The 27,066-nt window shown below is 39.9% G+C and overlaps 2 protein-coding genes across 4 annotated transcripts in view; one reads left to right on the top strand and one right to left on the bottom strand.

Annotated features, from left to right (window-relative positions):
* Positions 1-27,066, top strand: part of LOC5569699 (MKRN2 opposite strand protein) — a 65,035-nt gene that overhangs the window by 31,972 nt on the left and 5,997 nt on the right. Inside the window, exon 1 of one of the 3 annotated variants that reach the window (XM_021848161.1) lies at positions 23,399-23,687. The exons of the other annotated variants lie outside the window; for them this stretch is intronic. Coding sequence (XP_021703853.1) covers positions 23,642-23,687 — 46 coding nt within the window. The 5' untranslated portion in view covers positions 23,399-23,641. Of the gene's footprint in view, positions 1-23,398; positions 23,688-27,066 lie in introns of those variants that run through there. 3 annotated transcript variants of the gene reach the window in all.
* On the bottom strand, positions 925-25,171 carry LOC5569703 (protein eyes shut). Its single transcript, XM_001658640.2, has 7 exons — positions 24,553-25,171; positions 23,243-23,391; positions 15,640-17,707; positions 15,303-15,578; positions 14,728-15,242; positions 1,436-3,481; positions 925-1,378 (listed from the first exon to the last, which is right to left on the bottom strand). The coding sequence occupies exons 1-7, from the start codon at positions 24,768-24,770 to the stop codon at positions 1,224-1,226; spliced, it is 5,427 nt and encodes a 1,808-aa protein (XP_001658690.2). The 5' UTR covers positions 24,771-25,171; the 3' UTR covers positions 925-1,223.

Here is a 27,066-nt window from a genome sequence, read left to right on the forward strand (position 1 = left end):
CATTTCTACGTCATAATGACCCAAACCTCTTATTCGTTTATATTTTTTAGTGTTCACGGAAGGTTAATGGAAGAAATACTGAATAAATATATTTTAAGAAACACTTGACAAATACTTGATAGTAAAGCTAGATTAACACGTGAAGAGGATTCCCTTGAGGAATTATCACAGAAATCCAAAAAGAATATCTTGCAAGAGATTCTTGGAGAAGTGCTCCGGATCAAATCCTGCAGATTCCCTGGAATAATCCTTGAACATTGCTGAATACTTTTTTTATAATTTTGCTCAAGTTGTAAAATTTACACTGTTTTAATCAGTAGCTTGAGCTCGATAGTTGTGAGATATCTACTGCCGTGAATCGCAAGTCAGTCCTATCTGCATTTTCGTCAAAATTGAGTTGAGTTCAGTTTTCAACATCTGTTCTAATGCTCTTTCAGTTGCACTAATGAAATAATAAGATTTGTTCGGATAAATTAGGAAAAACAGCAAGTCAAATTGTCCCGTAATGAAAAGTAACCGCATATCAGTCCCACTACATACTTTCGCACCATAGAACACAAAAATGTAACTTGTTTCGATGATCTTTATATTTTTCTCGGATAGATATCGTAGTAAAAAGCAAGTTGTGAAAGTTTCATAAGGATTGGAACATGTTCCAATCCTCTGGAAATTTTTGAATATTCGTATGGAAAACGAGTTTGAAAACTTCACAGCCCATTTTCTCAATGCCTACTTTTTACAGATGGGACTGACTTGCGATTCACGGCAGTCTAGATATCCTTAGGCATGTTCGTTTCTTTGGATGTATTTCTTGCATAGTGTGAAATTTCGTAGAAATAACAAGAACTCATAAAATAGGGAGTTTTACTGCCCTCTGCATTTCGGAGGAATGTCATCATGCTGGAAATATTGGTGAACAAGCTCTTAACTTTTCCCGATTTCTATTTATTTTAGTCATGTATTTTACAAACGAATCCTCGCTCGTACGATAGTACAAATTAGTTATGTGTTAGTTTCCGAAATGGTTAATACTCCGAACCATGAAATGCGATGCTGGTAATATATCTATACGTAGGACAGTTTCGAAGCCCACCGCGCTTCGATCTTCAATGTGCATATGAAACTAGTTACAGTACATCATGATGTAGAATAATTTGCTACCGAATAGAGAACTAATGCCTACACTAATGGAGGGATATGTTAGTCAACTAATTAGGCTTGCTCTAAATTTCACACTCGTCAATGTTTGCTCCTTGGTACGATGTGTAATCCACTTCGTCGTTGTTACTCCCCAGATAAATATCCTGGATGCATCCACTGAAAGCACTAGCAAACTTTCCAAACGTTCGATTGTGAATATCGTCGTCGGGAAATCCACCTGAAAGAAATTCGAATGTTATTATGAGGATTCATTTTAGAGAAATAATCTGCCTACCCAAATACGAGGCTTCATCGGAAGTATATCTCAATCCAGGCTCAGTATCGGACGTGTCCGATCTGATTCTCAAATCGGTGAACAGTGGATGACCGTTGACCAGTACTTGTACGGTTCCGTTCTCCGTATCGATTCTCACATTGTGCCAATCTCCATCAGCAACAAAAGCCTTCCAGGGGTTTGAAATGGCCGTCAAATTCTCCGCTTCCTGCACCATATTGCTCGCCACGGTGATGAACCCATTCCGAACGCCAATTCCGAAATATCGGGAGTTTTTATCGACAGTCCAGAAGACGACCCCGTCATCCAGGGTGGATATGTTGAACGATATCTGTAATTCTAAACGAGGACTCAAGTTGGTCGATTCGCCGTTTCGTTTGTCCTTCATCTTGATCTTTTGCGACGGTATTAGAATGTAGCTGCGATCGTTGAAGCCCAAAGCGGAGAATTTCGTGGTGGCTATTTCGCAATAGTACCCAGTCCATCCAATCGCGCAACTACAGCGGCCATTCTTCAAACACTGTCCATTGTTGCGGCACTTGACTATCTCGCATGATTCTTGAATTTCACAGTTTATCCCTTTAGAGTACTCCGGACATTTGCAGTGTGGTTGCGAATGTTCGTCCAGCCAACAAAGGCCTCCCTTGGTACAGAGATCGCCTCCGCAAGGCGTACCGTCGCAATCGTTCACATTTCTTGCCTCTACAATACTGCTTTCGTTCAGCGTGATACGAGTTCCGTTAAGGTTAACATTTCGGATGCACCCTCTGAATGGGATGGGAAATCCGGAAATGGCATCAAACGGAAGTTCCGATAAGTCTGTCAAACCACCAAAGTACAGTCTTGTATTCGGGTTGATGAACTCTTCACGAACCGAACCAAGCATCGATGTGCTCTTGCCTTCGACCCAAAGAGTCAATCGCTTGCCATATTTGATAATTGTGATGTTATGCCATTCGCCGATCGCCAGGACATGATTGCTTCGAACTACGGAAGTCTGCATCTGAGCCGAAGATACTCGGTACTCGATTACGCCGCCCTGTAGGCTGAGACTGATGAATCCCTGCTTCTGTTCGTTGGAATCGTACGTTCTTACAAACATGAGTAAACCCTTTTCTGAAAGCGGTCGAACCTGCAGTTCAATCGAGAGGTAACGAATCTTCAGCTGATGATAGTTCTGCGATCGAGTTGTCAGGACGTGGCTGTAGAGCAGGTTGTTCGCTGTATCGTTTGCGTTGATCTTGAGAACGTCGTTGATTTTGTCCAGCTCTCTTATGGACTTAAGCAATATCGAATGATTCTGTGACATCAAACTCGACGGTTGAACTATCTTCTCATACCGAACTTCATTCTCTAGGTAGGAGTAATCACTGTTGACTGACGGCCATTTGACGGCCAAGTAGGACCGTCTTCCAGAAAAAGAAACATCGCTGAGGTATTTGAGATTAGCTTCACAGCGTTTCCCAATCTTCCCAAACGGACAATCACATTCGTAGCCAGAGATCAGTGGGAAGCAGCTCGAATCCACGGCACACTTGTTGCTCTCATCACAAGGATTAGTTTTCTGTGAACATAACAAGCCGTTCCAGTCCTCTTGGCAGATGCACGTGAACGTAGATCCATGCTGCAGACAGGCTCCGTTGTTCTGACACGCGTGTCGATGACATTCCTTGGTCCCACATTGTCCAACGCTTCGTCCCCGCATTCCTCCGATATGCTGCAGGGGAATGTGAACCGGTCCAGCGACAATGTGGATATCAAACAGGCATCCTTGGAATCCGGAGTGCAACGGTAGATCATGCGGAAGGTTCGAGAAGTTTGCCTGCTCGTGACCGCCAATGAACAGATAGGGCGAGACGTTCAGTTTGCTGCTGCTGCCCGGCGAATTTCCCGATATGTTGACCTTTCCGTCGATCGAAAGCCACGCCAGCCGTCCGCTTCTGCCCACGTTGATGGTGGTGGGTCGAGAAGGTTGAATGGATACTGGCTGCTGAGTGAAGATTCGCCGGGGACCGCTGCCCAGATTCCACGTGACCAGAATGAATCCTGGAAGAAGGGGAGAATCGTTAGTAAAGCTATGATCTGTGGTTGACCTTGACTACACTTCCAAGTACGAGGTAGTGATGAACTTCAGAAGAACCACGTTTAGCTCAATGAGCGTAGCACAAGCCCAGCGTGTTCAAGGTTTCCAGAAAGGAAAAACAGCATAACGGGTGTTCAATAAAAAAATGAGAATTTTTTAACCGAATTCAGTTTTTTTCTATTAAAAACATAATGTTTGTTCTTCAAAAAACGTCTACAAAATTGGAGAAGGGACCCTAATCAGCCGTACAACACAACTTTAGTCACTTTAGTCGCGATGCTCTCACAAGAGCGCTGAACGGCACTGACGTCCATCTTCCGGATCCTTATGATCAACTGCTTTGTATCTTTAGCCCACCAATTATTTTCGTACACTAGGGTACTGAGAGAGCCGAAGAAATCCTCAATGGGTCAGCACTGGGGTAAGTTGGTCGAGTTCCTTTCTTTCGGCACGTACGGTACTTTTTTCTGCACGAACAACGTCCCGCGGTACTTCTTTGTCATTCAACGAAACGTCGATTTCACGGTCGCTATCTGCTCTCGGGGACCAAATCTTCTTCCAACAGATGATGTCCTCCATCTAGGGGGCTTGGTGAATCAAGGTATGGGATCAGTGATACTTTTGGCCGGTGTCACGAAAACTCGTTCCGTTTTTGTTGTCTAACAGCTTTTTCCACGCTCAGGGCACGTTTTTGTCTCGAGAATAGTCTATCGTAAACTTTTTTCCACGATGACCATGCGTTTCGTAAAACCGTACAACACGCTCGCGGAGTGCTTGCTTTGAGCTATTCATTGAGGATCCTTTCGAGTATGAAATTTTATCGACTTACCAAAACATGTTTGAGATTTTCAATATCTCTATCTTTAATCAGTAAAGGACTAACATATGTGGGGCCGGTAGCAGGTTTCTTTTTAGAGAATTGGTCTTTATGTTTATTATTTAGAGACTTACTCTAAAGAGTCTCTATTTTTGATGAAAGGTCTCTGACGTCTCTATTTTAACCAAAATGGTCTCTAAAGTCTCTTTTTTCCTTATCTTGCTGCAGATAATTATGATGCAAAGTTTCTTCTCATATTTCTCTAGAACAGCTTCAGGAATTATCCTAGTGGTTGCTCCAAAGATTTTATCTAAAATACTACCAGGAACTAATACAGAGTTCTTTCAAGAAGTTCTCCAAGAAATGCCTCTACCAATTCTTCTAGTAATTTTCCAAAGGATGTTTAAAGGAATTTCTCAAGAATTTGCTTCAGGAAATCTTTGACCGCTTCGACGTTACTACCTCCAGTAATTTTCTCAGGCATTACTTTGAGCAATTTTTAATAGACTATCCTCGGACTTTTTCTAAAACTTTTCCACCGAATTCTCTAGTTGTTATTTTAAGAGATCTGCCAAAGATTTCCACAGATTAATTTTTTTCCAAGAAAACCCGCAAAGGGTAAGTAAAAGGTTTTGGAAAAAAGTCTTTCAAGGATTTTTTTAAGAAACACCCTAAAAGAATTTCTTCGACATTTTATCTACGGTTATTACAAAGAGTTGCTCCAACAATTCGAGGGTTATTCGAGTGAATCTATTAAGAACATTTCGAATAATTGCCTAATTTCGACCTATATTTCAGTATGGAGTTTCCACAGATTTTTTATATAAATTTCTACAGCATTTCATCCAAGAATTACTGAAGTTCTTCCAAACATTTTTCAATGAAACCCCTCAAAAGTTCATTTACTCCTTTTTCCAGTTAACACAACAGCATATATTTTTTTTTTCAAAAAATCCTCCGATCATTCCTACACAATTTTTTAGAGATTTCGTCCTGTTTTTCCAGGAGTTCGTTCACATAATCCTGCGGGATTATCCAGAGTTGCAATTGATTTGTTTTCTTTTTTTCAATTATCTTAGCAATTAGCTAGAAAATCTCGTAAAATTTCCTCAAGAGTGAGTTCTTCTAAATCCTTGTTCATCAAGGGTGAGTTAGGAACTTACACATGTTTTAATAAAAGTTACCCTAAAATTTACTTTGAGAACACGACACGATTTTTTTCAACAATTTCCCAGCTTTCTGTAAAATTTTATTCACATTTCCGTGGAGAAATACATAGAAAACTCCTGGAAGAACGCTTGAATTTTTTTGAAGACTTTCTTGGGAAATCTCTAAAAGTTGTTGGATAACTTCCAAAAGATATCTTAGGAGAAATTCTAAAGAACAATCCTGAGAAATCCTTGCAGACATTTGGAATAGTTTCTGATTTCTGGTTTTAAACGGGAGTCTAGGATGTCCTGTTTGTGATAGTTAAAAAGCCAGGTTTTGTTTTGAGATATCCAAAACATTTTTTTTTTAGAAATTCATTAGTAAAATTCTTGGAGAGATTTCATTGAAGTTCATTCTGGACAAAAATTAAAATCTCTCAAATAAAGTTGTAATAAAGACTAGGGTAGGTGTACCAATTATGGACGATTCTATGACATTTGGTCGAAATACATTTGGTCGAATGACGTTTGGTCGAAAGTAAATTTGGTCGAACGGACATTTCGTCGAAGGACATTTGGTCGAAAAGGTTTTGTTGCAACAGAAAGCATATGATATTTGGTCGAACCTACATTCCTAGGAAAGGATAGTGCTCGAATCTAAATAGTATGAAAATAAAGTTTAACGTTTAATCTGACTACCATCGAGAGTAGCATTTTGTTGCTAATACAAAAGTGATAGAATAATTGAAGAAGTATCAACCATTTTACCAACAATCCATATGCGATAAGCAAAATTTTGTTATTCAATTTTAGACGTTCTTCCAACATATTGATCAACCTTTTACTTTTTTGACGTTACATGTTGCTTTTTCGTTCAGGCATGTTCTGCGAGTCGAGGTAAGCTGATCTTAAATGGGAACAAGCCAATTTTTGTCACCTCAGTCAACTCGTCTTCCTTTACCCATTTTTAATAATTCAAAGCTTCTACTGCAAACTCTGTTATTCACCCGAGGTCATCAACACTGTCAGCAAAGCCATATATTAGTTTGAGGAATGTTATTAAGCTGGAAGTAGAATTACCGACTTCTTACACTCACTTCACCATAAAGGTTTTATTAAAACCAATTTTTCCTTGCGCATTCAAAAATCATACCCACGCCCATGAGCTGCAAGACCCAGAATTCGAAGAAAGATCCCAAGCGCTCTCTCCGAATGCTTCCATCAAATGAGCTGAACTTTATTACGAAGAACGATGATATTTCAAAAGAATAATAAATAAAGAAAACATTATGTTCACATCGTTGAGTAATAAAATAACTCGAGCAGTTTTTCAAAGAATGATGGTTTTTTTAAAAGAATAATAAATTCACAGGAGTTAAGTTTTTCAGTCCCATTAAAAAAATACGTTATCTTATCTACTTTGTAAAATTTTTAAAACAATAATCAATTACACCGAATGATTTTTCAATAAACCATTTCAAATAAGCTTTCAACCAAATTTCCGTTCAACTAAACATCATTCGACCGAACAAATGTTCTAAAGCCATTCGTCCAAATGTCCATTCGACCAAATGTCCTTTCGACCAAATGTACTTTCGATCAAATGTCATTTGACCAAACGTCATTCGACTAAATGTCATTCGACGAAATGTCCTAAAGCCATTATGGACATAATGGTTTCCTATTTCGCCATACGTGATAATATGATTATTTTCAAATTTTTAATCATTCTGTTTGTTTTAGTAGTTTGATATCAAATGAATCTTGATGTTAAAACATTCAAAATTAAGTAGATGAAAAGTAAAAAACGAATTCATTCGGAATAAATTCGGTTTTTTCATCTACTTATAGGTATTCTACTAAACAGCTCGAAGATTTATTATCATTCAAAATTATTCAAAATGTTAAAGTTTTCGAGAAAACACATATGTCCAAATAGGGAATCACTATAGCCATAACTGGTACACTCAGTAGCGTAGCTAGGGGGGTGCGGTGGGTGCGGGCCGCACCGAGCCCCGAGCTTCTAGGGGCCCCAAAATCGCAGTGCGAATATCTCATGACATGAAAAATTCGAAATTCCAAGAAACTGACAATTTTTATGATCTCAAAAAAGATGATCTAAATGACAAGCATAAGTTTCAGAGGAGACTTGGATCTGCGATGTTCAGGGGCCCCTTGGTTATTCATTTATTTTATTTATTTTAGGGCCATGTTTAGAATGGTCTGAGGGTTCTGGCGGAACCGTCACTTTGGGCCCCACATTTTAGGGGTCTTTTGAGTCTGAATGTAGCTTTGGATTCATTCATATTTATATTTATATAGTTCTTCATGAATTCTGAATTTCAACCAACTCTACCCAAGTTTGTATGCCTCAAAATATCTGGAGCATTGCTGAAAGTCAAATTTTTATACATTTTCATACGATCTGAATAATTTTCATTGTCATTCATTTTAGAAATGATACAGAGACCTTTTCAATAATATATGCATGTGTAAAAGGCTAAAGGTATACATTATTGTTCTGATTTCGACATTTGGGATATTTTAAAAAGCATTTATTTTGTAGAATAAGTAAGCCAAAGCATTAGATGTTTTATTTACTCTTCAGGCAGATGCAAATATTAATTTTCTCATAAGTCCAAGACTACTTGGATGACTCAAGGAGGGGAAAAATATACAGGGTACGAACTTGATTACAAACAAATAAAATACCAACAAAATTTTAATTTATGTTTTTATTTTGAACATTGACTGTGAATCGAAATTCTTTAAGGTGTTATTATTTAAATCATCCAAAAATAACTACCAAAGTCATCCAAATTTATTCTTGGGTGACCTCAAATAATTCACCAGGATATTTCTTTAATTTTTTTCCTAGAAATTTATTCAAAAAATATGCCACGGATTCTACCAACATTTTTTATTTAACGTATTTATAGATTCCTTTATAATGTCCGAGAAAATATTTCCAGGAATTAATTTTGGAGTTCTTTAAGGAACTTTAGCAGAAAATCTGACTGTACTTCTTCAGAATTAACATAAGCAACAAATCCAAGGAACTTCTCCCAGCGCTTTCAAGACAAACTCTGCAGAGTATTTTAAGCAATGCTGGCAGGAATTTGTCTTGTAATGTTTGGAAGAATGTCACTATACTAATGCTAGTTATAATCTATATGGTGTTTTTATACAAACGTCAATAAATTGAAGAATTTTCAAAAAAAAAAATGCCACAGAAATTCCAAAAAAATCTACCTGTTTTTTTAAGAATTTCTACAGAAATCATTCTACGGATTTATCAAAGTTTCAACCACAAATTCCACTGAGAAAACCACTGAAGAGATTTCTTGGCGTACTGTTGGCCGAGAAATCGTGTGTTTTTTATTTCAAGTTTTCCTTTACCAATAACTTCAGGGATTCTTCCAGGAATTGTTTTTTCAAATACACTTCAAATTTACTTCTTGATATATATCTGAAGTTTTTTTTTCTGATATTTATCTTAGAATGAATTCCTCAGATAATTGGAAATACTTATGGATACGTCTTTTTTTTTCTCCAGGGACCCCTTCTTGGATTCGATAATTATTATAAGGAGTTCTTTGAGTAAAAAAGCAGTGATTTTTCCAGAAAGTTCTTAGCGATTCTTCCAATTTAAAAACATGTTTTTGAATATTCTTGCGAGCCTTTCTATAAGGAGTTTCCTAAAAAAAAGGAATCCAAGAATTTAAGGAATTTTAACAGAGTTCCAGGAAAATATTTTTTTTAAGGTGTATTCTAAAAATTTCTCTAATGATGCCTCTATATATTCGCTGGGAATTCCTCATAAAATATTTACAATAATAAAATCAAACAATTTATCTTAATTGCCACCTAGATCTGCATTACCACAAAAAAATAGTAATTTTCGCAACTAGAATTTGTAGAGCGATGTCACCAGTTGCTTTGCTATGAATTGTTCCATTTTTTTTCCAGGAGTCTTCAAAGAGTTCAACAAAATATCGTACAACATACAGAAAGTTATCCAAGAATAAAGATTCTTTGGAACATAAACTTATGAATCAATTACTTCGTATATACCCAGTCAACATTGGTATATCTATTGTTATACATCATTCTATGTGAATCCTTTTAATCGTATAGAATGCATGAAAAGGCTATATACCTACCAAAGTGGTTATTTGGCCATATTAACATGTTCCATGTACAGCGATACTTGCTTTGTTGTTCTTTGAGGCCCATCGTCAGCAGATACCAAGTTATTGCGATTTCATATGATGCTTTCTGGATTGATATATGATCTGTCATTGATAATGCTTAATTTGGCATCTTGTGCGATTCTGATTTTCTTGTACGATACGTGATTCACTGGGTATTGTTAGATACCATAAAGCATAAAATCAAAAACTACTTCCTGACGGAAATCCTGACTGCGTCCTCGTATAAGTTAATTTTTACCGGCAGAATATATTTCGATATTTCAATCACAAAATTTTGATAAAATAATAAAAGTTATAAAATTTCATAAATCTCTATTTGAGGGGCCTACAAATCTACCTCCGCACCGGGCCCCCAAATCTCTAGCTACGCCACTGGACACTTTCCCTATTCATCTAACATGAAGAAATTATTTGTCGTAATGTCACGAGAAATTTCCCAAAAAAAACGTATTAGGAATATTCTCTGAGAAAAGCCTGATCGTATCAAACTCTTTGCTCATATTCAGATATTGATTACCGTTTGATCATTTATCGGTTTGTTTTTGGTTCCTGTTTAGTCTCTATTATCAGGAAAAAGTTTTTTTTAATTACTTATTTTCAAGACACTCAGGGCCGATTTTTCACCTTCGCTTAAGCCGTAAACCACGTTTACCCATATGATTAAACTAGGCTTAAGGCCTAAGCGGGGGTAAAGCAATCGACCCTCAGTCACCAAAACTGCTTAATGTACAAGTTTTTAAAATTATTAGAAAATATTCAGAAAAAAATATTTTGGACAAGTAATATTAAATTTAGAAAAACTTTAAATTTTAAAATTTTGTTACATTTATGATTAATTCTCTCTTTCCCATGACTTTATTCGACTATTTCTTTACGATAAAAGCGTTTCTATAAAAATTGCTTAAACAAATATGGTAGCAAATGGTCTAAATTATTCGAAATCAGTCCAAAAAACTTGTTTTCAATAGAAAAATGATCGATCATCAAAAGTTTTACTATTGAAACAGTTAATTCAGTGTTGGGTTAATCTGATGTGTATAGAATAATATTTCTGTAACTATTGCATTGTATTTATCTAATTCAGTTTGTCTTAAGTTCGTCGAAAATCAATGGAGCTCTGGTGTCACCATGGGAAAAGAGGTTTAACTTAGAATTCTTGAATATTTTCGAATACGGATATCCACAAGTTTTATGGTTTATATGCATTAATTTAGATGGGAATATAGGTAAAGTGTACCAGTTATGGCCATAGTGGTTCCCTATTTGGCCATATGTGACATTTTGATAACTTTCAAATTTTAAGTCTATTTGAATGCTTCAACATCAAGATATAACTTAAATCTAACTACTACAACACACATTTTTTTTCAAAATTTGAAGACATTAAAGTAATTACGTATGGCGAAATAGGGAATCATTATGTCCATAACTGGTACGCTTACCCTACCTTTTCAAATATGTAGCAGAAGACTTTTGTAGCAATCATTAATACGATTCAATCAATTTGAGATATTTTATAGAATTTGACTTTTTCTTGCAGGTCAGAACTCTATGATTACTTTCGAAAATATCCGTAAACTTAGATTTTATTTTAGATTTGAAACAATATCAAATCCAAATAAAATTTTATTTTTGCTGCCATAAAGCTGTCTTAGGTATCCATATCCTTAGGTGACCCATGGAAATGATTGGTGCATTTTTTTTTTGTTTGGGAACGCGGTACTGAAAATAAAAAATCAAGAAGAAGCATACTGATGCACGGCGCGGTAAATGGCTGGGCATGGCGTACTCGCATACTCTCCGATGTACTGAAGACCCGCGGTTTCGACATCGTAGCGCTGCAGGAGTTGTGCTGGACAGGAGCATTGGTGCGAACGTTTAGAGGTAATCATACCATCTACCAGAGCTGCGGCAACACACGCGAGCTGGGAACAGCTTTCATAGTGATGGGTGATATGCAAAGGCGCGTGATCGGGTGGTGGCCGATCAATGAACGAATGTGCAAGTTAAGAATCAAAGGCCGATTCTTTAACTTCAGCATAATCAACGTGCATAGCCCACACTCCGGAAGCACTGATGATGACAAGGACGCATTTTACGCGCAGCTCGAACGCGAGTACGACCGCTGCCCAAGCCACGACGTCAAGATCATCATAGGAGATTTGAACGCTCAGGTTGGCCAGGAGGAGGAGTTCAGACCGACGATTGGAAAGTTCAGCGCCCACCGGCTGACGAACGAGAACGGCCTACGACTGATAGATTTTGCCGCCTCCAAGAACATGGCCATTCGTAGCACCTATTTCCAGCACAGCCTCCCGTATCGGTACACCTGGAGATCACCTCAGCAGACAGAATCGCAAATCGACCACGTTTTGATCGATGGACGGCACTTCTCCGACATAACCGACGTCAGAACCTATCGTGGCGCCAACATTGACTCCGACCACTACCTGGTGATGGTGAAACTGCGCCCAAAACTATCCGTCATCAACAATGTACGGTACCGACGCCCGCCCCGGTACAATCTCGAGCGGCTGAAACAACCGGATGTCGCCAATGCGTACGCGCAGCATCTTGAGGCAGCGTTGCCGGATGAGGGCGAGCTCGATAGGGCCCCTCTTGAGGACTGCTGGAGGACAGTCAAAGCAGCCATTAACGACGCTGCCGAAAGCGTTGTCGGATATGTGGAACGGAGCTCAAGAAACGATTGGTTCGACGAGGAGTGCCAGGAGGTTTTAGAGGAGAAGAATGCAGTGCGGGCTGCAATGCTGCAGTATGGTACGCGGCAAAACGTGGAACGATACAGACTGAAGCGGAAACAGCAAACCCGCCTATTCCGGAACAAAAAGCGCCGCCTGGAAGAGGTGGAATGCCAAGAGATGGAGTTGCTGTACCGTTTTCAAGAAACGCGGAAGTTCTATCAGAAGCTCAACACATCCCACAAAGGCTTCGTGCCGCGAGCTGAGATGTGCCGGGATAAGGATGGGAGCATCTTGACGGACGGATGCGAGGTGATCGAAAGGTGGAAGCAGCACTACGATAAATACCTGAATGGCGCAGAGAACACAGGCACAGAAGGTCAGGACAACGAAGGCGATGGCTACGTCAGCACAGCGGACAGCGGAAATCAACCAGCTCCCACGATGGGGGAAGTTAAGGATGCCATTCAACAGCTCAAGAACAACAAAGCCGCTGGCAAGGATGGTATCGGAGCCGAACTCATCAAAATGGGCCCGGCAGGTTGGCTGCTTGTCTGCATCGGCTGATAGTCAGAATCTGGGAAACGGAACAGCTACCGGAGGAGTGGAAGCAAGGCGTTATATGCCCTATCTACAAAAAGGGCGACAAACTGGAGTGTGAAAATTATCGTGCAATCACCATCCTAAACGCCGCATATAAAGTGCTATCCCAGATTCTCTTCCGTCGTCTATCACCTATAGCAAACGAGTTCGTGGGAAGTTATCAAGCAGGTTTCATCGACGGCCGCTCGACAACGGACCAGATCTTTTCCGTGCGGCAAATCCTCCAGAAATGCCGTGAGTACCAGGTCCCTACGCACCACCTGTTCATCGATTTCAAGGCGGCATACGATAGTATCGACCGCATAGAGCTATGGAAAATCATGGACGAGAACAGCTTTCTCGGGAAGCTCACAAGATTGATCAGAGCAACGATGGACGGTGTGCAAAACTGCGTGAAGATCTCGGGCGAACACTCCAGTTCGTTCGAGTCTCGGCGGGGACTACGACAGGGCGACGGACTTTCGTGCCTGTTGTTCAATATTGCGCTTGAAGGTGTCATGCGAAGAGCCGGACTTAACAGTCGAGGCACGATTTTCACGAGATCCGGACAATTTGTTTGCTTCGCGGACGACATGGATATTATTGGGAGAAAATTTGAAACGGTGGCAGATTTGTTCACCCGCCTGAAACGCGAAGCAACAAGAGTCGGGCTAATGGTGAATGCGTCGAAAACAAAGTACATGCTGGTTGGCGGAACTGAGCGCGACAGGGCCCGCCTAGGAAGCAGTGTTACGATAGATGGGGATACCTTCGAGGTGGTGGACGAGTTCGTCTACCTCGGATCCTTGTTGACGGCTGACAACAATGTTAGTCGGGAAATAGGAAGGTGCATCATCAGCGGAAGTCGTGCCTTGGGCTCCAGAAGAAACTGCGGTCAAGAAAGATTCACCCCCGCACCAAATGCACGATGTACAAAACGCTAATAAGACCGGTAGTCCTCTATGGGCATGAGGCGTGGACTATGCTCGAGGAGGACTTGCAAGCTCTTGGGGTTTTCGAACGCCGAGTGCTAAGGACGATCTTCGGCGGCGTGCAGGAGAACGGCGTGTGGCGGCGAAGGATGAACCACGAGCTCGCTCAACTCTACGGCGAACCCAGTATCGTGAAGGTAGCTAAAGCTGGAAGGATACGCTGGGCAGGGCATGTTGCAAGAATGCCGGACAACAACCCTGTAAAGATGGTGTTCGCCACGAATCCGGTCGGAACAAGAAGGCGTGGGGCGCAGCGAGCTAGGTGGATTGACCAGGTACACCAGGACCTGGAGAGCGTGGGTCGCAGTCGAGGATGGAGAGAAGCGGCCATGAACCGAGGGAATTGGCGAAATATTGTTGGCGAGGCTTTATTAAGATAATTGATGTAAAGCCAACTAAGTAAGTAAGTAAGCATACTGATGCACTTGAAAGTTCCGTTAAGTTCATGATGATGAACAGACCTCTTACAAACGAAATAAAAAACAGCATCATTAGCAAATACAACTCATTCGAATAAAACTTAAGCTTAGGCTTTGGCATTGTTAGCACCTTCATATTGGAATAGCATCAGCATGCTTTAAAAAAACAAAAACCAAAAACATTTTAAAATTTATCATTAGTTCGTTTTAGCCGTATAAAATTAGAGTACTTCTTGAATCTATAATTATTTTGTGATACCTGAACAAACTGTAAATATCAGGGATTTTCATTTCGCTAAACGAGTAGACACCCTGTACTAGTATATGGATTTGCTTACCTTGAATGAAACTAACCGAGAAATGGTCACTTTTCTCGGAGTGGTCGTCCAACTGTCCCACAAAAGCCAGCAGCGATATCTGCGACAGCGTAGTCGGGATGATTTTGAAACTGAACTCGAAACGGTCCTCCAGCGGGAACGAGAGAGGGTACGCCACGTACGACGACAGTCCCTTGATGCTTCCGAAGAACGACGGTTGCAGGATATCCAGGTCATGCTCGCACAGGTGACCGTGCTTGCCGTAGGGACACAGGCAAAGGTAGCCACTCTCCGGGAACGTCACGCACGTTCCTCCGTGTTTGCACGGATTGTTGTCGCAAATGGAGCGTTCACAAGTTCTTCCCATGTACCCGAAGGCACACTTGCAACTCCAAGTGGCCTGGCTGTTCGGCTTGTAACGACTTTCCATGTTGCTGGAGCCTTCCTCTTCGACACAGATGGCTCCGTTCCGGCAAGGGCTTGACAGACATGCCAGTGAGGTGCACTCGTAGATTTTGAAGGCATCTTCGGCGTTTCTGGAAATACGAAATCGTTACACATACGAGTAGATTCGAGAAGTCATGCTCATATCTCACTCAAAAACTGCAATCGGCTTACGGTTGATTTCCAACTCGTAAACGCAACCGGTAAACCCTTGATAACGGGAGATGTTATGACTCAAAGTGTACATGGTTTTGATCGGTCGTCCACCCAAATGTAACCAGCTGTGTTTAATAGGGACGACTGCAGTGCTAGGTTCTTCGTATGGGCCCATACTCGTAAGCCATGTAGGCTGTTCACCGCTCATGGCTAGCGTATCATTCACATGTAGCGATGCATTGCAGTGCGAGAGACGATCGTTGAAGTTCAATCTGTAAAATTTGTTTACAGTTATCTACTCGAATCTACAACGGTACTGAAACTCATACTCACCCTACTTTGATATTCAGCTCATACCCGTTGTTCACCGGTCCTTCGATTTCGCTCAACAGCATCGTCTGAAGTCCGCACGAGAACTGAAACTGTAGCAGGCCCTTGTGAAGGAAAAGCGCCACATAGTGACTACCATCGTTTCCCTCGGCAGCGGCAAGCATGATCAGCCCTTCCCGAGAAGTCATCTTTGCCTTGAACCGAACACTAATCGGTAGCATTTGGGCGGTGGTCATGTTTTGGAACTCACTCTCGTTCCGCCGGTAGATGATATGGCGCAGGAATGAGTCTCGCGAGAAGGCGGCATTCTGAATGCTCACGGGGATGTCACAGTACGTTCCGATGTAGCGGAAATCGCAATGGCACTTGATTCCACTGGGGGTCATGGCACAGGTTCCACCGTTGGCACACACTTTGTCGTCGCACTCGGTGATTATCGTGTCGGTTGGTCTCGGAGGTACGGTGGTCGTAGTTGTACTAGTAGTTGTAATAGGGGAAGACGAAAAGTCAGTGGAACTTGATGGACCATAGGAAACCGTATCGTACGAAGATGTCATGGAAGAAGTAAACTTGGTTGTTCGTTCATCTGGTGGAACTGCTGTGGAAATGTTACCCGGTGTTTCCGTGAAGAACGGAGTTATCGTAACATCTACCGATGGAATGTCGGTTGGTGCTGTGGAAGCAGACTTTTCTGCATCTATCGTATCCGTAGACGACGATGTCCTTGGTTCTTCGATGGGTCTCACGGTTACAACTATTGGCGTACTTTCCGTAGACTTGTCTACAGATTCAGTGTAGTCTACCGATTCCGTGGATGCTACCCGAGAAGTGGTTTCTCCAGGTTTGGTAGCAACATCCACATTTTCGCCAAGTGTTGTATAAACGTCTCCAGTAACTCCTGAAGTAACTGGTCCACCTTCGTCTGGTGACCCAGATGTTTTCTGGTCTTCAATCGATAGAGTTGTAGGCAGCCCTTGGTCGGGTGTGCTGCCCACTTGTATTTTAGATGTTGTGAACGATCCTGTTTCAACGTCTGTGGTAAATCCCATTTCCGGACTGACAGAAAATTCCTTTATTAAGACTTCACCATCACTTATAGCTTTAGTTGAGTATTGATAAACTGTTGGTTCTATCGTACGCTTGCTAGTATCTTCAATTAATGTTACTGTTTCCACAGTCGTAGATCCCGTCGAGAATGGCAATCCACCTGTTATCGTGTATGTAACGTTCATCAAATCTGGTTGAGGAGATGTTACCGATGCGTTTGACACATATAAGGTCGTACTAGTTGATTTCGCAGTACCCGTTGGGCGCCAAGTCCCAGGTAAGATATCAGAATCAGTTTCAGCACTGAACGAATATCTAGTGCTGAAGCTGGAGTCGAACCAAGCACTTGTCGTAGCGTATTCCAAAGTGGTCATCTCTGGCGCCGTATAGTTACAATCCACTTGCGTATCCTCCAATACCAAACATTCGCAGTTCGTTCCAGTGAACGAAGGTGGACAAGAACAGGAATATTCATCCACTCCGTCTATGCAAGTTCCTCCGTTGACACATTTGGGATACGGTCCAAGTTGGCACTCATCGTACTGGTACTCGCATCGTTCCCCATGGAAGTCCGGCACACAGTAGCAGATTGGTTCGCTTTCTTCTACCAAACACAACGCCTGATTGGCACACGGAGAACTCTCACAGTACATAATCTCTTCTTCGCAGTTAGCTCCACTGAAACCCATCGTACACGCACAGGTGTAGCTAGCAAACCGATCGATACAGATTCCGCCATTCTGACAGGGAGATGATTCACATTCGTCGGTTTCCTCGTCGCAGAACTTGCCGCCGTAGCCTTCGACGCACTGACAGGAAAACTCCAGGCCCGGTCCTTCTATGCATTCGCCGCCGTTTTGGCACCGATCCCCCGTCTCGCACACAGCCACGTCCGTTTCGCAGAACACTCCAACATATCCGGGAGCACAGGTACAGACAAACGCATTGTCCTGATCGAAGCAGCTTCCTCCGTTTTGGCACGGGTTCGAAAGACATTCGTTGAAGTTCTCCTCGCAGTTGAGCCCTGTGGGTGAGATATGAGGATATTGTAAGCTATCCGAGAACAAATGCAGATGAGATTTTCTCTGTTAGAGAACACAACTTTAGACTGAGTAGCATCCGGATCAGGAAATGATTTGAATTGCAGATCTTATGCTTCGTTCCAGTTGAAGTTGAGCTCAAAAAGGTTCTTCATAAATACTGCTTGAATACAGCGAAAGCAGCCATCAATGATACGGCTAAGGCTAAGAATACCGTTGAGTACGTGAACCGGAGTCGACGACGGAACAATAGGACAAGAATTGCAAGCAAATTTTGGAAGAAAAGGATGCAATGAACAGAACAGAACGTGGAGGAAGGTAAAAAACAGGGGGACAAATAGAGTCACCAGAAAAAAGAGATGAGTGAAGTAGGGGAGCAAGCTGCATTGTTCACAAGAAACGCAAAGGTCTACGAACAGAACTATCTTGTGCCGTAAGTCAAAATATACAGGAATACAGTAACAGGGTGGCCACTAGAGTGATGCAAATTTTGAAATTGTTGCTCCTCTATGCTTAAACGACTTATATTATGGTAAATAGCACCCTCCCAAAGTTTGAAATGAATCGGAATAAATTTGACTGTGCACAGGCCTTTTGAAGTTTATATGGAAATTACTATGGAAAACGCCATCCTTTTGTGTTCAGCCTTCTATCTCTTCGTCATGATGTTTTATGAAAAAGTGAACACAATCTTCTCATGTGAAATCCTTTCAGCTACAACTTTGCCGAAGACCACATTTTGATTGGACGTCAGGATAAATTGCTATTCATAATCATAAACTGGTTATGCATTTTGCATGCTGAACCAACTGCCCGGCAGGCAACAGTGGGAAGAATAGATCAAAGTAATCCAGGCTACTATGTTCTACAGCTCTGAAAGTAATTGAATGATCATATCAGCATGGTTTAGACTTTGTTATCAATAATGACAAATTATCCTTACGTCTCATCAAAATGTGGTCTTCGGCAAGGTTGTAGCTGGGAAGATTTCACATGAGAAGAGTTTGTTCACTTTTCCATAGATCATTATTTCGAGCAGTTAAAAGGCTAAACACAAAAGCTTTGTCTTTTTCATAGTAATTTCCATATAAACTTCAAATGGCGTGTGCACAATCAAATTTTTTCCAAATCACTTCAAATTTTGGGAGAATGATTTTTATCATAATTGACACCGTTTAAGCATAGGGGAGCAAAAATTTCAAAATTTGCATCAGTCTAGTGGCCACCGATCAGGGAAAAACGGGAAAAGCGGGAAAAGGACGGGATTTTGAGATGGTCACCGGGAAAATGATTTTGAACAAACATCTTCAAGTTCTAAATCTACAAACCACCAAAAATAAGTTGTAGAAAGTTGATATGATTGAAGATGTTGTCATTGAACATTTGCAAACTTGGACAATTAATATTTAAACATTAATAATTACACTTCTTGTAGAGATACTTTGCTATATTATACATTTTAGAAAATAGAAATGTTTCACTTTTCTCATTGGTTTGCAATGTTTTGAAATGTTTTTTTTTTCTTTCTATAACTTACTATTTTTTTCTAACTTGTCTGACTCAATTTTTTGAATCAGAGTTTCAAAGCTTCTTGCAGAAGGTTCGAGCATACATATATATTAGATTTATAGTTTTCTTTAGTTAGTGAATAATAAATAAAAAAAATCCGAATAGTCTTGACAACAATGCTTTATTTAAAAAATCTTCTTATGTATCATAAGTTATCTAATCGACTAAAAATTGAGTAAGTAAGGTGTGGTACATCCTACAACATGTGCGACTTTGTTTCAGCCTTACCTTAAAATTATGTGCGCTTATTATGTGTTTTATGAAAAAAAATGAAAGATTAGGAATTGAAATACAGTCAACTCTCTCTAACTCGATATTGAAGGGGCCATCGAGTTAGGGAGGTATCAAGTTACAGAACACAAAACCAGTTCCAGAGGCGTAGCTAGGGTTTTTGGGGCCCGGTGCGGAGCTCAATTTAGGGGCCCTCAAAGTTAAGGTGCACGCCATCTAAATGTGAAACCGACTGTTGAAATGAACATTGGAACACATAGCTTTTGTAAAATTATGACTAAAGTTATGAAACCTATGCTGATATGTTGTTGTAGTAGTTTAATGGCAAAAATGTCAATTAATGAGTCTACAGTTCTTGTTTTCTTAATTCATGTGTTTCTGAATATTAGTTTACTGATAATTATCGAGAGGACTTCTAGTGAATTGAAATGGTAGTGGAAATATTAGCTGGCGAAGTAGCGCTGGAAAAGAATGGCTCATTACAGCTTCAGGTATTCTAAGAAAGTCATTTCCGTAATTTTGTGTTTTTGAGTCGGGATTGATATTGAAATTCTTGATGAAAGAATTTTTTTGTAGGATCGAAAAATTTTCCCAAGGTTTGCTTAAAATAAATTACCAAATGAACTTCAATGGTTTCTTCAGGAGTTCATTTCGTGATTTTCACGGACTTCCTAAGTATTTCGTTTTACACCTTCAAAAATTCAACGTAGAACTTTCTAAGGGTAATCATAGAAGTTGCCTCAAAGATTCTATCATAAATTCTTTCAAAGATTTATTCAGATTTTCTTCAAGAAAATCATAATTTTCCAAGTTTGTTATCCAATGATTTTACCATCATTTTCTTAAAATTTTCATCAACATTCTTGTTTACAACATCTTTGAGATTTCAACTATTATTTTCTCCTGGGTTTTTCTAGAATTTCCTTCAAAATTATCGTGCAGATTTCAACCAGAGAATACCTTCAGGAGTAACTACTGATTGTTGCTAAGATTCCTTCAAGAATTATTTTAGAAATTATAGAGAAATTTCCCAAAGATGTCTTCAAAGAATGTTCCCAGTCGTTTTCTCAGGAATATATCCAGAAAGAGATCGAGGATTTGAAATTTTTCAAAAATCCGGGAGATATTTCAAAAGTAAATCACAAAGTTACATCTGATGAAATTCGATTTAGTTTGAAAATAACCCTCGATAAACTCCTAGTTCTCTGAAAGAACTCTTGGGCTCTTGAGGGACTCTCGAAGGATTTCATGAGTGAATCGCTAAGATAATTGGAATAACTAGAATATTTACTATAGTATTAGTTTTAGTGTGGAATCGCAGATGAACTTTTGAAAAGGCAAGAAGATTTAACTAGTAAAAATAAACGATAAGTTGTTTTGAAGAACTGCAGGAGAAATTTCACATGAAATGTTGGAGAAATCTTTACAGAAATTTCTGATGGTGCTTCATGAAGAATCTCAGGATAAACTTGAAGAGGAGTTCCTGGAAGAGTATTGATTGTAAATCCTCAGATAATCCCATGAGGAATATTAGGAGCAATTCCTAGGAAAAATGTGGATGAAGGCTTTAAGACATCTATATAATTACTGAAAGGATAACTGGTGAAACTGGCATAGGAATTCTTGTAGATCTTTCTCCCCGAATGAATTTCTTTAAGAATCGTGGAATGATTTTTTTAAGATAACTGCTTTAGAGAACATCAAAATATCTTCTATAGTTACCACTGAGGAAATCAAAATAGTCAAGAAAGCGTTTCCTTAAGCAAATTACAAAAAATATCTTCTAACCATCTCTTGAAACAACGCTGGAAGATTTTTTAGGAGACTTGGTGGTGTAATCAATAGAGACATTTCTGAAGGAGATCTCAGAAGTATACCTGAAGAGATCTTTGCATAAATCACTAGAAGAATTTCTTAAGGCTTTCCTCGAGGAATCTGAAAAGAAATTCCTGATGAACTGAAAATCTCGTGATATTCTCTGAAGGTATCTCTAGAACCTCTTGAAGTCACTGCACACAGAATAAAGAAGTAGTGACTTTTAAGACATTTTGCCTTAAATAGAGACTTTCAAGACCTAACGTTAAAAATAGAGACTAAACTTTTCAAAAGAGATCTACTACCAGTCTTGAATGCGCACAAACAATGTCCCGAAGATGATAACTGATTTATTTCTTCAACTATAATTGAAATGAAAATCAGCTAGTTTAAGAATATGATCTGTAAAATGCCTCCAAATCAGTTCCAGATACAATTATGGAACCCGCATATTTAGGTATATCCGTCTGAATTACAAAATTAATCGAGTTATCGAAAATAAATTTTGAATAGGTATTTAAGCTCACCTTTCAAAGAACCATCGAGTTAGCCATGAAAACCGAATTTTACTGTGGTTCTCTAACTCGATATCGCGATACGGAATATCGAGTAAGGGAGAGTTAATTGTACTTTCAAATAGGTTAGTAGGTTTCACAAAAGGGGCATATCTATCCATATGAATAAACAGCTTTCAAAGCTTCCACCGCCTACTGGGCAATACAACTAGTTGTTGATAAGTTGATAAGTAGCTTTTAAAACAAACCTTTGTCGAAAATGATGCACAAAGTGTCATGAATAGAAACCGTCCTATCGGCACAATTGAGAAGGTTAGAAGCAAAGAAGTGTAAGTGACAGAAACCTAGTTTTGAGAAAATCGACTCTTGTTTTATTTCAGCAATTTTTCATTCCATTGTATGGGAGCCAAAAAAAACAAGAATACAGGTCGGACTCGATTATCCGGAGACTCGATTATCCGGTGACTCGATTATCCGGGATTCGATTATCCGGAATTTGTTTTTTGATGTTCTTGTTTTTCAATGTTTATGCATTAATCTGAGATATTATGTATTGCAATATACAATATCAATGGTTTTGCAGTCTAGAACGTATTTATGAAAACGAGGTTTGAAAAAGTGTTTATTTTGTGAATGCTGGTCAATTTTTTTTTCTTGTAAAGACCCCTACTGTTCCTAAAAAAAAAAAAATTACTGGCTACGCCACCGCATCATATGAAAAAAAAAATGGATAACATTTATGTTCTTTTATCAAAGTCTTCAATTTTTTTCTTAGTGATTCGATACTCCGGATAATCGAGTCCGACCTGTATTGGACGGAAAAATTACCTAAAACTACCGTTGAATAACTTGAAGTTGAATTTTTTAGTATATTCAATTGAAAAACCGTCCAGAGGGTCACCCTTTTGCGTTTGGGTCCCTCAATTAAAAACTGGGAAAATTTTGAAAATTATACCGGGAAAACCAGAAAAAAAGGGGAATTTAAAAATGGATATTTGGTGACCACCCTGCAGTAAACGTGGAGGTCGAAAGGTGGAAGCGGCACTTTGATGAACACTTGAATGATGCATTTAACGCAGGATTCATGTTAAGGTGCCATTCAACAGATCAAGAATACAACAGATGGTTAAAACGGTATCAGAGCTTAAATCATCAATATGGGCTCGGAGGATTAGGAGATAGTGGCAAGTACGAAGATATTCTGGGAATCGATAAACGAACCTCAGCATAATCTTGTTGAATAGCTGCACGTTTACCGCTGCGTCTAACTGGGTCCTCCGAGAACTCTCCTCAAAATAATCAATCATCAAGCTATAATGTACCATCTCTTCAAGAGCAAAAATAGATAACAAACCAACATCATCCTCGCCGAAGAGCGATAACACTTACCTATAAATCCATCTCGACACGTGCAGTTGTACGTTGCAATTCCGTCGATACACGTGCCCCCATTGCGGCAAGGGTTCGACCAACATTCGTCCCAGTTGGTTTGGCAGTGTATTCCGGTGTAGCCATCTATGCAGTAGCACGAGTAGGTACTGAGGAATAGATAAAGAAGGCAAAGGTGAACACAAAGTTGAGCGCGAATTCGATAATTTCACTCGTTTTTCTCCGTTCCTCGCCGCTGGATCAACCATATGGCGGAATTCTTCGGTATCACGCGAAATAATTTCAGCCGGTAGGGAAATAATTTACATCCTTGCGCACACCTAGGCGAGAATTTCGTTTCTGCTAGTTTGCTCGATTGTTTAGAAGAGCTCGGTGTGGAGTGAGACACCGAAAGTTTGTATGTTTTACGAATGTTACCCCATATCCACGTGGAAGCGCCAACAAGGTATGCAAACTGTGCGGTAACCGCGATGTGCGAGTCCTTACTTCTCTTAAGGGGGTGTTTTGCAAGTCACGCAATTGTTGATTGGTTGGTATCATTTTTTTTTTTCAAAACAAAATGAAGCAATGAATGAGATGGGGTGTTCTGTGTTTGGTATATTATTAGTAATTTCAGCGATAAGATTAAAAAGTCTAAATTATGCTGAGATGATCATTCAATTACTACTTTCAAAGCAACACTGCTTTTTTTGCTGTAGAACATAGTAGCCTGGATTACTTTGATTAAATTATTTATTCTACCATTTACGCAACCATTATTCTCTATGATAACTTCCTTTTCTTCTAACACACCATCTTGTTTGGACCATGATTTCTCAATTTTTCGACGGTGTTCGGTATTGGGTGCTGTCCGGTACTGGGGGATCTCACCTTATACTTTCCCACTGCACAGAGCCAACTGGGATCAGTACACATTAAACATAAATATCTATTTAAAAATGCTTTCAAAATTATGAAGATGTAATGGTACCATACTATCTATGCCATGGAATGTAATCTGCAAAACACCGCTTAATTTGATTGTAAATTATACTATTAGTTAGGTGCTTTTATAAAATACCAGTATCGATTATACATTCCCATTAAGAGCCATATCAGCAACTATGTATAGCACTCTTGATAAAGGAATTAACGAGCTGAAATTATAGCACTTGCTCGGGTAAAACCGTGTTATACTGATGAGGTTTTAATGACAAACGACCAAGTGCAATCAACTCCAACAACTCGAATTAAAGTTTCATAACCGAAAAGAAAACCTGATGAAACCACAATGGCGGCTTAAAGTGTCGAACTATTCCATCGCCTCCTACCTATTCAAATCATCGATGCACACTCCGTAGATGCACGGGTTGCTGAGACAGGCAAACCCGGCCTCGGTGTGGTTCAGAACCGAAACGGAGGCTATCCCAATCAGCAGCAGGAACAAATTTGTGCGTATCCGCATCGAAATGCAATTCCATGTCCATGTCGGGTTACTACTAGTTGTACGTTGTTTCGTTGAGTAATGTTTCACTTCCGAATGACCCATTTTTTAAGGGCCAATCTGATTTTTGTCCCCTTCGTCACTAATAAATCCCGCCCAAAACTCTATTGCACGATAATTGCACTTGTTATATCCATTTTTCTTTCTGAAATTGCAACGAATCACTTCATTTTGATTCCAAGTTTTCACATTAAAATACACGATTTTTCCACAAAGTATTCCTTCCAAATAGGTTCGCTGAAGGAAACTATTTACCACCCGTAAACACCACTCGTGGGCAACAACGGTGTGCTAGGTTTCGCCTTTTGGGCCCGAATGCGTAAATTCCTGGTTCATGTTCCCCAGCAATGTGTGTCCTGTGCTTGGGAGTCGGGTAAAACCTCCTAGATAGAAGAGGGAGAAACCACTATGCTGGCATAAGGGTGATCGACTTGCTGCCGCTGACTCATACTGCACTCGTGCCGTAGTAGGCTACAACGGGTTGCCCTTGGTAACCGAAATAACAACCAATTTCAGCTGATCCTAGTTGTCCTGGACGGCTCATGGCATCACCCATATAGCTTCGGTCAGAGGTTTTCGTTCTGTTTTGTTGATATCGAAATCGTAATGGATAATAGATGTGGAACATGCAACAAATTCTCTATTGTATGACCGGCAATGAAATTTTACCGGTCAATGTGCACCAATCGGAAGCGCTGTGTTGCGATGTGCGTTGAGCACGTGTCCCATCAATCAGATATTGTATAGGTATATCTCTAACTGTGGTTAGGATTGGGTGGAAGAGATATTAGATGTACTTTAGGGTCATCACAACTATTTCATGAGGCTTGTCTGGTATCTAGTATACTTACGAAACTATTGATTCAATATTGGTAACCTAATTGCAACAAGTAATTATGTAATAATTAATGGTAAAGTTGATTTTGTCGTTCTAATAGACTTTCAATGAAAGAGAAAAACATTAAATTATTACCTACAATAATTCTGTGCCAATTTTTGGACCTTTATTAGCCCAAAATTTTATGCATGGGTCGAAAACTAGTGATGGATTGAAAACAAGTTCTTTTACCCTAAAAGAGAAATAATGGAACCGTCGCCCTTTTCGAGGTCACGGTGGGCGCGTAGTGTGTTCCAATCAAGTGAAATTTGCGGTTTCACGCTGTTCAGCGTAGCTACTTGTTAGAAAAGAGGAGCTAATAACATACGTGTTTCGTAAATTATCACTTGCATTAAGGTGAAACATCTCAGAATCCAAAGATGGCCGGCACAATGGCCGACTTGTGCCCCTACTCACGTTTTCAAAGGCACTAAACTGGAGAAATAGTTGGCAAACGCTTCTGATTTTCTTATTTTAAGCTTTCTGCTAGTGCACAAAGCCAAAATAAAAAGTGCACTGCTTTTGGATGCTTTGTTCGCGAGATTTGTACCTTTGAAGTTTCAGTGCAATCTTAGAAGTTGATTCCAAACTGTTTCACCTTAAAGGGAGCGTTGATATTATATAATATCAGTTTTGATGGCTTGTTAGCATTAGACTTGTGAAAGTCGTTAATGTTTAATTTCGTGATATTTTAGATCTTTTTATTTCTTTTATATTCATACTACTGTGTAAAGTTTGTATATGTATACAGCTGTAATTGATAATTAGATGAATCTGCTAGGAAAGGAGGCCTTCCTTAGCCGAGTGGTTAGAGTTCACGGCTACAAAGCAAAGCCTTGATGATTTGGGTTCGATTCCTGTTGGTCTAGGATCTTTTCGTAATGGAAATTTCCTTAACTTCCTGGACATACACGCTCAAAAAAGTGTTCTGGAAAACGTGAACTGTCAAAAATACACCGTGAACTACCGTCATGTTTACATGAACGTTCTCGGAACTAGGCAACGCGTTCATATAAACATGATCTAGTTCACGGTGTATTTTTGCTTGTAGACGAGTTCATGACTGCTGTTCACGGATACGAGAACGGATTTTTTTCTATGTAGAGTATCATCGTACCTGCCACACGATATACGAATGCGAAAATGGCAACTTTGGCAAAGAAAGCTCTCAGTTAATAACTGTGGAAGTGCTCATAAGAACACTAAGCTGAGAAGTAGGCTCTGTCCCAGTGAGGACGTTAATGCCAAGAAGAAGAAGAAGACGCATATGAAGGGGATGTCGGGATTTAAGACAACGAGTGTAGAGAAATAAAAAAAATGACGATGTTTTAGCAGATCCCATATTATTGATCAATAACGGTGCCGGCCAAGTCCTTACAGTCAGTTGGGATGGGGAAGGAATGTTAGGGTGTAATGATTGTTGCATCTAGAGATCGAGAATACCTCTGCACTCCACAATCACCA

This window comes from Aedes aegypti, chromosome 2 (assembly GCF_002204515.2).
Source record: "Aedes aegypti strain LVP_AGWG chromosome 2, AaegL5.0 Primary Assembly, whole genome shotgun sequence".
Taxonomy (NCBI): Eukaryota; Metazoa; Arthropoda; class Insecta; order Diptera; family Culicidae; genus Aedes; species Aedes aegypti.